We start from the raw sequence: 13,867 nt of genomic DNA, 5'->3' as shown, positions 1-13,867 counted from the left end.
TTGTGTTAATTGTAGTGTGTGCACCTGTTGTGTTAATTGTAGTGTGTGTGCACCTGTTGTGTTAATTGTATCCGTATCTGTTAAATTACTGCATCGGTGGTTGTACAGCATCATCATCATCACGTGACAATTTCCTTCCTTGGCCAAAGAAAGACCGCTCTTCACACATAGCAAATTGCTGTTTGCATGATCACACCATTTCCCCATGTATCTTCCCTAGAGTCTGAGTTCCACACAACCTGATTGTGTCCACTTCTCTCACTCTCTCGCCCATCTTCTCTTACTGTTCGTCTTTGTCAGTCTGTACCTCTCTCTCTCTTTCTCTCTGCTTTTAGTCACCCTCCTGCTTTCATTTTTTCAGTCTGTGTCTTGGGGAGGAGGAGTGACATGCAAGGGAGAAAAGAGACGCCTGGGGAGAGAGGGAGGGCAAATAAAGGAATATGAACAGGCAGGAAAAAAAGGACAAGGGAGCACACTAAATGGTGTGACCGATGAATTAATAAAGAACAAACAAGAGATAAAAGAGAGGTAAGATGGAGAAAGACTAGAAAGAACTGAGGTGATAGAGAGAGACAAGAATAGAGGCAAGACTGAATACTGTAACAAATCAAAAATCTAATGAGAATCTAACAAAGGAAAGGGGGATGGACGCAGGCGACTTGCGTGGAAGGAAGGAAACATTTTTGATTTTCCTTCTCCATCCTTCCTTTTGATCACCCAACACCACCCCACCCGCCTCACACTCCAGCTCTCCCGATGACGCCATGCATGTTTCTTTGCCTGTTGGCCAGGGCGTCCCTCCCGCCTCACCTGTCTGTGAGTTTCTTCAGTGCCCTCTCGATGTTCATGCGGTGGCCCACTCGTGTCACCCCCAGGTCCAGGAAGTCGTCCTTGGTGAGCGAGGGCAGGTGCGAGCCGTCAATCTCGTTGTCCAGGAAGCGCTCCCGGTGCTCGCCGAGGTTCAGGTAAGCCAGCCAATCAGCCACATCGTACTTGGTCCAGTAGGGCAAGGGCTTGACAGCGAAGGGCATGGCAGCAGGAGGAGGCTGAGGCGTGAGGTGTGGGTAGCTGAGGCACGAAGGGCTAGGTGGAAGGTGCATGGGAGAGGCAGCCCCAGACAGGAACTGGGTAGGGGAAAGAGAACGGGAGACCAGGAGGGCATTGGGAACCCCTGAGGGGGAGTACAGAGGCTGGGTGGATGGGTTGTAGGTATCTCCGAGAGAGTGGCCTGGCGAGGGAGGGGTGTGGGGAATGGGGAAGTCAAAAGGGTTGTTGTAGATGGGGGTGCTAGGGAGGATGGGGAGGGACGATGGTCTTGGAGGGGCTGGACTGGGCTGTTCAGAGGTGTACATTAGAGGACTGGGGGCACGACGGCGGGAGGCCCTGGACCTAATCTCCTGACTGGCATTGCCCTGGAAGTCAAATGTCTGTCGGCTGAACTTTGCCCGGTGCTTGGGCGATGTTGGGTATGGGGAGTAGGTCGGAGAGAGTGGAGGGTGGGAATGGACCGGCGAGGTAGGCATCTGCGGAGAAGGGGAGCGGGTCCAGTTGCGCTGTATTGGCACCTGGTTGGTCGGGGAGATGGATGGCGTGGCAGACATGTTCGGGTTGAGGATCTGGCGATGCTGGGGAGAGGAGGTAGGTAAGGGCGAGGTGGAGCGGCCAGTTGGAGGGCTGTGAAATGCATCAGAGTAATCTGCTGAATACCTGGAAGACAAAGATCAGACTGATGAGTCTTTATGCTAAATCATTTTAATTTTAAACTTTAAAAGTTATTTTTTATTTCTTTCTATATATTTCCCTAATATAACCCTAACCTAATTTTACTGTTCACATATAGGAGGCCTTTGCTATGTTTAACCAATTTCAATTGAAACAGGCCTCCACCCTCAGGGGGGCCTCCAAACTGGCCCTCTCTCTCTCTCTCGCTGCCTTGCTCCCCCCACAATGTTCCTGTTAATTACCTGGGTAAAATGTGTGGCATTGGGAGGTAAAGGGGAGACACTTTATTGTGAAGGGACGACAGGATTAGGAGAGGTGTTGTTGCTGCGTAACTGTCGAGAGTAATGGCTGCGTGCGATATTGAACAGTCAAAACTATTTGTATCTTACGCCTGTATCAACAGAATACATATGTCAGGTATACTGTATATGGGGGCCTCATATTTGGTCTTGAAACTGGCCTCCAGATTCCTAAGGCCGCCCCTGACTGTTCATATAACCTATATTTGACACGTATGTCTTCTCCATTGTCAGATTCCTCAAGTACTAAGTTCTATGTTTTATAAAACAAAAGAATAAACTGAACAAATACAAAATGCTGTTTCCGAAATCACTCACTTATTCACTAGTCCCTAATCTCTTTATAGAGAGTTCTATGTAAGAGACCCTATCATGAAAAACTAACAAAAACATAACACACTTCAGACACTACATGGCTCACCGTAAATGTCATCATTGGTGTCACACAATTAAAATGTGCCAGATCAACATCAGCATTTTCTGTCAGCGCAATCCATGATGTATGTAGGATTTGCGATAGTGACCATCGGTTGTACCCTACTTTTCACGTGGGATAAAATGAGTCCACTATATGGGGTATAACAACGATCACTATACATTCGGACACCACTACAAAATTGTAGTGGTGTCCGAATGTCCGAATTGTTCTTATCACTACAGTGCTTTCGGAAACAGACAAAATAAAATACATAAAAGTTGATATGTTCTCTCCATGAAAGCTGACTGATCGGTACCTGTTCATAGCGGGTGGCCTATGGACGTGGCTCACTTCCTCCATGCTCTTCATGTTGCTCATATGTTGTAACTTGGAGCTCAGCTCGTTGATGATGCTGGCCTTCATACCAAGAGGAGGGTGCCCCCTACGTCCTTCCAGAGCCGTCCCTCCACTTCTCTGAATCACTTCACTGCCACCTCCTCGCTCATGCTCCCCCATCTCTGCCCAGCTCACCGGTCTGGCCTCTATGGGTCTTTCTAAGCAGGCGGCCAGGGCAGAGCCAAAGCCCTCATCCACTTTCGATCGGCCCTGCCTGCGTTTCCTCTCCTCGGTAATGGCACCCTCACTCCTGGTATCCTCGGGGGGATTGCTGTGTCGGTGCATTTGCACGGCACTACTTTGCACGTTGCTACTCTGCCGCCGTAGCACCACATGTGGGTGGCCCCTCCCTCCCACTTCCTTGTAGTGAGTCGTCTTTGGAAACGTGGGGTTTGCTGCTTTGGCATTGTGTACTTCGAATGATTGCCCGCCTGAGTAGGTCACATAGGTGTCCGCGTGCTCGCCAGGTACTTTCTCCCCTTCTGGTGCCCCTCCTCCTACCCTCTCGCCTCTCTGCCCGCTCATTCCCAGCATTTCCAGATGGTGGTCACTGCTGCTGTGACTGTCCAGCTCCTCAATTCCCGAATCCACCACCGTGTCTTGCCAGTCACCTGCCTTGGGCATCATGGCGGTGTGCGGGTGGTGGGGTTCAGCGGCCATTTTGCCAGGCTTATTGGGGCCAGCTGTGGTCACACCGTAGTCAGAGGACACAGGAGAGGTGGTGGTTGTGGTTGCAGCCATGGTGGCTGTGGTGGTGGCATAGGTCATGGTGGTGGTGAGGGTGGCTGTGCCTCGGTCCTGGGCTAGCGTCATGGGGGTCGGGGCTTGGCCGGCAACAGAGGGGTTGTGGGGGGCGGTGTAGTAGGTGTGGGTGTGGGACATGGGCTGGGGTCGGTGGAGCGAGGAGGCTGGCAAAGTGGAGGTGGCAGAGGAGGAGGAGTGGGGAATATCTGGGAGGGAGGGCGAGAGAGCTGACTGTGTGAGGTTGGCCACCTCGCTGTCATAGGAGGTGAGGCTAGAGGTGGCAGAGTCGCCACCCTGGGGCGAAGGTTGGGTTGCCCCTGGGGTGAAGCTGGGAGCCCTGGGAGATGGAAGCGGGGGCGGCGGTGGCGGTGCGGCGGTAGCAGTCTGGTGATGTGGGTGATGGTGCTGCAGTGGCGGGTGCTTCTGCACCCGCTCGTTGCCACCATTGGCGAACTGCAATGGAGGGGGCAAGGGGTCAGCGAAGACAAACTCGTCGTCTGCATCTATCGAGGGGGCTGGTGGAGGGAGAACCATAAGTCCAAGTCCTCCAGCACCTCCCCCTCCACCTCTAACCTCTCCCATAGGATCATGTGTCTGGCTGGGGGCCGTGGGAACGGTGTACTGGGGGACATAGCTGGGGTTGGGGGCGATGTCCATTTGCAGGAAGGAGGGCCGGCGAGGCATGGGCTGCTGTGGTGGGGCAAGAGGCTGCATGGGTGGAGCGACAGGTCTCGCCTCATAGCCCTCGTTCTCTCTGTCTCTGTCCCTGTGGCTCTGTGGGTAGAACTGCTGGGTCGAGTACTGGTTTGTCCTGTCCTCAGAGAACCTCACTCGGAGGCCCTCCCTTGGGCCTCCTTCCCTCTCTCTGTCCATTCTCTCCATTGGTACGCCTCCTCCTAAGCGTAGAATCCTCGGCGACTGCGGCCGGCTCAGCGAGGCGGGGGAAGTGGTTGCGGCTGGGGAGGTGAGATGAAGGGGGACGGGAGAAGTGTAGGCAGACTGAGTAGGGGTCGGAAAGAGTGAAGGCGTAGGGGTCTGCACGGGGGTGGGAAATGATCCCACGGAGGACATCTGCCGTCCAAAGTGCCTGTCCTCTCGGCGTGTCCTGCGGTCGTCCTTAAGGGCCCTCTCTCGTGCAGCTAGCGCCAGACCCAGAGGGGACAAAGGATCCAGAACCTTCCCAGTGAGAGGGTGGATGAAGGTAGTGGCCGGCTGTGAGCCATAGCTAGAGGGAGCTGACTTGGGCTGGCCGTCATGGCCGAGGACAGGGGACGAGTACTCAGGCAGGCCAAAGGCTGGGGGCATGCTGCTGGTATAGTTGACATAGTTGTCCCCAGAAAACATGCCTTCATCAATGGACTTGGAGGGACGGAGTCGAGGGGTGGGCACCTCCATTTGGGATCCCTGCAGGGGCTGGATCCTTATCCCTCCCATGCCTCCTACCCCCTCTCCCCCTCCAATACCACCTCCTGCCTCGCCTTGAATGTCCTCTTCAGATGAGTGGAAGAAGGAGGCACTCCTTCGCCTCATTTCTCGGAGACGCTCCCTGTCTCTGCGCGGTGCACTCGCAAACCCTGTGTGGTATTGTCCGGCATAGTCCAGGTTTTCCACGTTTTGCTGGGAGGGCAAGGAGGGGGCGACAGAGGAAGCAGCCATGGGTGCGGAGGTGAGGGGCTGGGGTGGTGTGGAGGTCAGTGGGGAGGCCGGATTGGTGTTGGGGTCATCATGGGTCTCGGGCGGCGAGTTGGGGTCCTCTGTGTCAAGCGGTGTGTCAGCCTCAATGCTGCTGCCCTGGCTGCTGCGTCCACTGCTGCTGGTGGAGGGGGCCTTGACAATGATGGTGGGGATGGGAAGGCTTTTCTCCTTCGCAATGCCTGCCTTCCCTCTGTGTTGCCTCAGCCCGTCCTCTATCTTTGACTGCTTAATCAGACCACCCCTGCCTCCCCTTTTGCCTGCCCCTTTGGCAGCCCGCTCGCGGGTGGCCACATGTGGTTGATGCTGTGGAGCTGGTTGGGTTTTGGCTGTAGTGCTTGCAGGCGGCGTGGCACTGCTGTATCCTCTCCTCAACCCTCCCATTTTTCCCCCTCCCCTCCTTGAAACCTCTGGCTCCCTGGCGCCATAAATCGCCTGTCCGTCAGATTGTCTATGGAGGGTGGGAACAACACCCTGCTGATTTATCCCACCTGGACCTCCTCTCTCCCAGGCTGCTTGGCTGGTATGCCCCGGCTGGGAGTGTTGCTGGTACTGGCCCTGGGCTTGGGACACAGGGGGCAGGGGCATGGCTGGCCCTGGCCCTGGCCCTGGCCCTCTCCCAGGATGCGGACCAGCAGATAAGGGCGGCTCTGGAGGTGACGTCTCGGGAGGTGGGGGGATCTCCTCGGGTCCAGGGACAGACAAGCTGCGAGCCAGTTTCATGGCTGGAGGGTTGAGGTACCCCCTCTCCTCCTCTGTCACACCTGAACACACGGACACACATTTAGTTAATATTGTACAATGATGAAAATACTGACAAAAATACAAGAACAATACAATACAAAAAACAATGAATATACTGTACTCCTGAACTTGTATGACTCAATGTTTATTACGTTTTAAATTTTTACACAAAAAGGTAGATAAACAAAAGAATACTGTACTAATATTAATACTAAACACAACTCCATCTAATTAACAGTCCAAGTACTGACAGAAACTCTAATGAGGTAAACAAAACATATTGTAAGGTGCAATGGAATTAAAATCAATCAAAAAGTTTGGATAAGCTCATTCTAAGCTCACTCCCCAAGCGGTATGTGTGATGTCTTTGTACAAGCAATGAATTACCGATAGATTTTTGTCGCATTATGCCTGCTGGCTGAGGTCCGTGGCTGGTCTGAAACGGAGCTTGGTTGTAGCCAAAACCTGCAGGCCCGGGCTGCATCATGTTCACTGATGACTGCTGCTGCTCATAGGTCGGCTTTAGGCGTTGAAACACATGCAGTATAAGAGAAAGTCACAGAGAAAGAGGAGGGTCAACAGGGTGTTGTATATCCAATAATAATCACACCCGTGTGAACTGAGTGGTGTAAGGTCTTATATAGACTGATCAGCTGTGGTCTGACGTAATGTCTGACGTAATGAAATCACACATGTGTGAACTGGGTGACCATAGCAACCATGCTCATTTTTTGGTACGAACAGACAGACAGACACGTAAACTAACAAAGCCAGTTGTAGGAGTGGTTTACACCACTCAAAAACATATGTTATTTTACCTGTTCACCTTCATTTTCAAGCCATCCACAGTCCACCTCTGAGACACAGAGTGAATGGAACTACGGTAGCAATGTCTATGAGGGGTCAAGGCACATACCACATATAGGCTCTAATGTAGCCTGACGACAGACAGTCGAGGTTCGATTCCCAACCCAGACTTTCCTGCCCTATATTCACGGTACTATCCAAAATAAAGGCAGACAATCCCCAAAACATATATTTGATTGATTGAATACTTTAGTACTTCATTTATATGAAGATCATGTCTATAATGCATTATAAGCACATTCCTAAGACATTATAATGCATTTATAAGGCTTTACAAAATTATTCATACAAATTTATAATTAATATAATATCAACAACTTATAAGAAGTGGTGGACAGAATGTATAAGTTAATGTTTCTGAAATGGACAAATGTCCAAAGATATGCTATAGCATGACTTTAACTAAAGAGACAGCACTGTATAAGGTCATTCAAAAATCACACTCGTGTGAAGTGAGGGGCGCTCTTATCATCATATGCATTAAATATATCAATCAATACGTCTTAAACACACACACACACACACACACACACACACACACACACACACACACACACACACACACACACACACACACACACACACACACACACACACACACACACACACACACACACACACTCAATATGCACAAGGTATCAATAAGGATTAAGCACCTCACTGATGGAAAGCAATGGATATGAGGAATCTGTCAAATATATGGAAATATGTCTTGGGGTTTTGAGAGAGCCACTGTAATGGATACCAATCAGCAATCAGGCTTTGGCCTAAGATGAGTTCAGCGCGGGCCTTACATACCTGGGGGATGACATTTTGAATATTAAGGGACGGGAACCCCTTTCAGGGTTTTTACCCTTTAAGACAGGAACCCTTTTATGGGCTGTTGTTGCTATATGTACAGTATATAGCAACATTATATTTGTTATTTATTTTTTTGTAATTTAATAAATTAATACAAAAGTGACTGAAACGGCAGGAAAAAGGCCTCTTCCTGGACACAGAGACTGAAGCTGGAAATAGAGACAGACTTGTCATTTGGTTAGTTATTAAACCTATGAGTCATCATCAGACCTTTAATTATAAAACGTCTTGAAGAGATAGAACCATCTGTGTTTTTCAGATTCACACTGGTGAATTTCTGGTTGCAATTGTTTGCTTTACAGATCTACAACATTTTGGAAGGAGCACTTTCACATGTAGCTACAGTATATATGAGGTCAATTTTGTTTGGTTACTGTATGAACGCACAATCAATAGCTAATAATGAGCTACCATCCAATGCATTCCAATTCACAAGAATCCCACTGCCAACCTGTTAAATATTTCTAAACGCATTGAAAGTACAGTGAAGGGTGATTTATACAATAACAGGTGATTTATACGAGCTCACAACGCAACTCAGCGTGACACATATATAGGGAGCTTGTCAGGCATTAGAGCAGTGATCATAGTTTTCAAACAGTTTCCAACAATACCTCGCTGGAGTCATTTGGAACAACACTCTTGCTCCGGTCCCGTTCCCGCTCCCGCTCCCGTTCCCGTTTGCCAGCGTGACCTCGCTGACCCTGGCTGTCTGATGTAATGGTGTGCTGGGCCGCTGCCAGGATTTCATCCAGTTTATCTGAGACGGAGAGGAAGGGGAGTGGAGAGCAAGCCAGGAAAGACAGGAGATTTATGAAGTCACAATGTAGACATGCTTGGTGAAAACAATAATAGGATGTTTTCATTCAACTGAATTAAATAGCGCACTCACTGTGGTTCAAATACATGGAGTTCAGTTCAGTTCAGTTCAGTTCAATTCAGTTCAGCTCAATTCAGGTCAATTCAAGCCATTGAAACATCAGCTTTTAACCACTTGAGCCTCTATATACACTTTGTCGTACACCGAATAGAAAAAAATTGTAGATCTACAAGCTTACATGGCATCACATTGAGTTGTAAGCTTGTAGACCTTTGCTTATTTTTAAAGATATTTGAATAATTTGGAACATTTTCACCAATAATAATATCTCTAGACGTTCAACCACATACTCTAACAGCACATGACAAGAGCACGGGTGATTTCTTACTCAGTGCCATCTGATAAACCGTTCTCTTCTTGTCAGGAGCCTGAGTGGACTCGTATTCTGATGGAGGAAGAACATAAAATAGGACTCCTCTAAGCATCAAACGAGGACACTCTGGCTTTATCGCTTGATGAAAATGAAAATTTAAACTCCAAAAACGTATTTTTTTGCCAAGCGACACGACCGGACGACATATTACAAATTAACCCTTAATTTTGGTTCAGGGGCTGATGGGAGATAATAAACATAAAAGCCAAATAACCATAATCACCTCCTTTCTTTTTCCACGGAGAGGCAGCTGTGACATATAACAATTGGAGAAACAGGAATTAGAACTGGGTTAAAGTGTGACATGGCCATCATGTGGATGAAGGGATGGAATACATACTGTACGGTATGGGGGCACACTGGGATGATGAGAGTGCTGATGTGTAGGAGTGATGGCAGATGAACACAAATGGGAATGAGGGGTGTCAAACATCTGTGATTCTCCCACCTTTATCCACTGGTAGTGGCAGATTGTGTTCAGCATAAGAAAGAAAGAAAGAAAGAAAGAAAGAAAGAAAGAAAGAAAGAAAGAAAGAAAGAAAGAAAGGAGGAAAAACAACAACATATATATGTGAATATATTCTGTGTTATTGACAGTGTCCAAGCCATTAAGTTCTCTAGAATTCTCTGTACTGCAAGGAATGCTATCGCAAAATATGCAAAGTTCAGTTCTCTCACTTACAGCTAATATCCAACAATCGTCTTGTGAAGGGACTTTCATCTGCACAGTCCTCCTCATTATGCCATTACTAATTAAAAAATGTCATCGCACCTACAGTACAGCAGATCCTTTCAAGGCCCCCCACATAAACTCATCTTAATATTTAATGCAGCGTTTTCCCCAACCATTGAACTGGTGGAGGGGGGTGGGGGCAGGGGCTCTCTGCCTAGATAAGTTCCCATCATCATCATGAAAAGGAATTTCATTATTATTGCTTTCAGCTGAGAATCTTAGTGCCACTCAGGTGAAATGGTTGCTGACCCAAGGGACCTTTCTGTACAATCTAAAGAAATCTGCCGTATGATTTAATGTAGCTGTTACTGAATAAACATTTTGACCAAATTTCAGCAATTACCTGTCAAGGATCATTCAAGTTTAACTATCTCTCCACTCTGACCAAATTTAGCTGCAAAATAAACATCTTCTTCCAAAGGTCAGACTCCTAGCAACTAAAGAACTCTTTGTCTTCTTTACTCTTTCAGTGCATTTCTTACCCATGTCTTCCAGCTCTGATGTCATCGACTTGGAGCGCATAGCGATGGCAGGAGGAGTCAGCCTCTTAGTCTGCTGTGGAGCTGCCAGAGGAATCCAGCCAAACACAGTATTAATGTTTAGTGCTCTGGTGTACATGTGCTGCCACCAGTCAGTCACAGCCATGTTACAACAAGCCAACACAGTGAAATGAGCATGCAATCAGCTGTATCATCACATCACAACAATAAAAAGCTGAATCTAGACTATTGGATCATTGTTTATATAGATATCTGTGTATGCGGATCACATAACCCAACCTTAAGCAGTGTCATAAGCTTTGTGCCGATTGGTCAGATTCTGCATTTTCCCTAGGGAAAATACGGCAGCTGACCGCTTAAATAACTCGTCTGTAAAACATGAACACAACTCGGCCGCCGAACATGGTTGCTATGCGTTGACACTGAAGTTTATAAAAAAAAAAAACCAAAACCAAAACACATCTTCGATGGTTCACGAAATGTGAGGCAGGCCATGTTTTCAGATGCCTCCCTCCCCACACTACTGCATAATCCCAGCAGGACTACCCTCTCATCTGCCGGGGCACTTCCTCATTGACAGTATTATTTTTTTCCTTTTATTACGATTTCTTTTGGTGCTTTTTCTGCCTTTAATGATAGAGTACGGTAGACTAACAGGAAATGCAGCAAGGTCGTCGAGATCGGGACTCGAACTCGCGACACGCTGTCAGTAGGCCTATGTTATTTTCTCGTTGTCTCTGTCAATAAATAAAGCTATGGACATGTGATAAACAAATTATGACCTGGTATTCATCATTGCCCTCAGATGGTTAACCAAAGACAAACACCACTGTGATAATCTATGTATATATGTGTGTGTGTGTGTGTGTGTGTGTGTGTGTGTGTGTGTGTGTGTGTGTGTGTGTGTGTGTGTGTGTGTGTGTGTGTGTGTGTGTGTGTGTGTGTGTGTGTGTGTGTGTGTGTGTGTAAATTATGTACATATGTCAAATCCTGACTCATTTTCTCAGTACACAGAAACAAATTCAAGCAATTCTTAGAAAGAGATTGCACCCTCTGTTCATGATAACAACACAAGAAAACAACAACTGCTGTGCTGACTCTTGAATGTTGAGTGTTGTACCTTTCTTCCTGGAAGTGTCCTCCAGCTCAGGGTTACGAGCCACCATCACAACCTTAACCATGAGGCTGTTGCCACCCTGTCGGATCATGTTGACCACCTGCCTGTGGCCAACCTTGACCACATTCTGGCCATTCACCTGACGGACACACAAACACACAACCGTCACATCATAAACAACCGATGTACATGTACTGTAGCTGAGGAAGAGAATGAAGAGTAATATGATGGCATAGATAATGACAGTCCATGCTATCCTGTTGTGTCCCAAAACAGACTCATGTGGCCTGTAAACATGCAGATACATATTTTTTTGTCAATATTGTACCTTTATATTAAATTATACTAATTTATAACAGTACTGACATGAGTCACTTGCTGATGCTGTTTGGCTATACAGTATGCTCCAAAATGAGTAAATACATCATATAGTGTCTAGAAAAAGAAGTACTTGTCTTGCACATTTTTTGTTTATATTCTATAACTTAGCCATTGAGTTCTCACAGATGTGTACCAAGATGTTGTAGGCTATTATACAACTTGTAATCCCCCCTAATATGGTACCCCTAATATATATATATATATATATATATATATATATATATATATATATATATTCCTACACTTGCGTTCTTTCCTTCCCTCTCATTTTGGAAGCATGTAGGAAACGAAAAGCGGAGAGAGGAAAGCTGGAGGGGTCATCACTCATCACACAGCATGTTGTTCGTCTTAGGAAAGTCTTCCTGGTAGCTAGCAATTGTGAATGCCTACCTCCTACTTCCTCACTGATGCCTCCTAATCATATTTCCTATCTCCTTCGAGCACTGACGAGCAGGCATAAGAGACTTGACACGAGGAGCAAAATGGCCAAACAACTTCAACTTCCTGTAGGAGTTGGGATGGGATGTAGTAGGAGATATTAGATATCAGAATAAGGACCTGAGATGTGGACTGTGGACTAACACTGAGACCATCAGCCGAAAGCCTAAAATACTATGAACATAGATTGACGGTAGATGTTGGCAGTATAGGACTAATGGAAAAAGATATGGGCCTGCAAGCACATAGGCCTATGCTTCTGCTAACTAAGCCAGGACATTTGGTACTACTGAGTAAATAACTACAAGTGGCGTATATCATTGTGTTGTGCACCTCATGTGCATCCTCCACCACTGTTACAACTTTTCATTGAGTTGTCAAAAGAGTCTCAGTGAATGGACAGGTTAGAATGTGGACTTTGCGTGGGCTCAGAGAGCGCAGCAGATTGCCTGCTAGTGCTGATTATTCATCATCACAACTAAAGGCTCCCTCTCCAGCTCCCAGTGTTGGCCTTGATGTGTGAGTCTACTCTGGAGGGTGTCCCTACCTCGATGAGGAAGTCCCCCATCCTTAGCCCCGCCCTCCAGGCCACACCCCCCTCATCCACAGTGTGAGTCTACTCTGGAGGGTGTCCCTACCTCGATGAGGAAGTCCCCCATCCTTAGCCCCGCCCTCCAGGCCACACCCCCCTCATCCACAGTGTGAGTCTACTCTGGAGGGTGTCCCTACCTCGATGAGGAAGTCCCCCATCCTTAGCCCCGCCCTCCAGGCCACACCCCCCTCATCCACAGTGTGAGTCTACTCTGGAGGGTGTCCCTACCTCGATGAGGAAGTCCCCCATCCTTAGCCCCGCCCTCCAGGCCACACCCCCCTCATCCACAGACTCCAGGTACTGCAGCGCAGGGAACGCTGGTGTTGGAGTGAACTCCTCTATGGGAGTCTGAGCTGGAGACAGGAAGGCAAGAGAGGTTTAGCAACAACAACAAAAATAAGGAAAAACAAGTGGGTTTTGAAAGGGAAGATTAGATAGAGTGAAAGAGGGGAAATGGGAGGGAGAGTGGTGGATTCTGAGAGAATGAGACATCTAGAATCTAGATAGAGGGATTTGGGGTTAATTTTGGAGGAGGACAGGTGCTGGCTCACCTTTTGCTCCCCTAAGCACAAAGCCAAAACCCTCATTGTCTTTCTTCTGCAGGAGTACTGTCTTCTCCTTAATGATGTAGTCACTTCAAGAGAATAGAGAAGGAGGACAGCAATCGGAGAGCGACAGGAACGCACAAGAAGAGGAAAGAGAGGGAGAGAGAGAGAGAGAGAAAGAGAGCGCTAGCTATATGAATTCTTTAGCAACAAAAAGAAAAGTCTCATTGTCATGCAAATAAAGCATTTTCTGAATGTGGGAGACAGTTATACTGCATCACATTATGAAATCACACTGCACCAAAAGATGGGAGGGTTTGAGTATGTCATACAAGTAGCACTAAGGGGGGTGATGGCTAGGGGGGGTGGGGGGTTAGTATCATGACGGGTGAAGACTAAGAGCACGTATACACAGACAGAACCATCCGTACTTGAGGCGGAATGGGGGTGGGGGGGGGGTGGTTATGTACATACCCTTCACCAATGATGGAATCTTTCAAATGCACCTAAATCATTGTATTAGCTTTCATCACTGCCTCAGGCGGCCTTTGGCGAGCAGGCCTGC

The 13,867-nt window shown here is 47.7% G+C and overlaps 1 protein-coding gene across 1 annotated transcript in view; it reads right to left on the bottom strand.

The window, feature by feature from the left end:
• Nucleotides 1–357: 357 nt before the first annotated feature.
• Nucleotides 358–13,867, bottom strand: part of LOC306915733 (SH3 and multiple ankyrin repeat domains protein 1-like) — a gene marked incomplete at its 3' end in the record, with an annotated part of 41,743 nt that continues 28,233 nt past the window's right edge. Inside the window, exons 16-26 of the mRNA XM_079493307.1 lie at nucleotides 13,309–13,391; nucleotides 12,986–13,110; nucleotides 11,350–11,485; nucleotides 10,212–10,292; nucleotides 9,220–9,246; nucleotides 8,952–9,008; nucleotides 8,358–8,503; nucleotides 6,403–6,535; nucleotides 2,756–6,035; nucleotides 811–1,707; nucleotides 358–409 (exon numbers count right to left, since the gene is read on the bottom strand). Coding sequence (XP_079349433.1) covers nucleotides 358–409; nucleotides 811–1,707; nucleotides 2,756–6,035; nucleotides 6,403–6,535; nucleotides 8,358–8,503; nucleotides 8,952–9,008; nucleotides 9,220–9,246; nucleotides 10,212–10,292; nucleotides 11,350–11,485; nucleotides 12,986–13,110; nucleotides 13,309–13,391 — 5,017 coding nt within the window. The remainder of the gene's footprint in view (nucleotides 410–810; nucleotides 1,708–2,755; nucleotides 6,036–6,402; nucleotides 6,536–8,357; nucleotides 8,504–8,951; nucleotides 9,009–9,219; nucleotides 9,247–10,211; nucleotides 10,293–11,349; nucleotides 11,486–12,985; nucleotides 13,111–13,308; nucleotides 13,392–13,867) is intronic.

This window comes from Electrona antarctica, assembly GCF_951216825.1.
Source record: "Electrona antarctica genome assembly, chromosome: 22".
Classification (NCBI taxonomy): Eukaryota; Metazoa; Chordata; class Actinopteri; order Myctophiformes; family Myctophidae; genus Electrona; species Electrona antarctica.
This window is presented reverse-complemented; position numbering and strand designations above follow the sequence as displayed.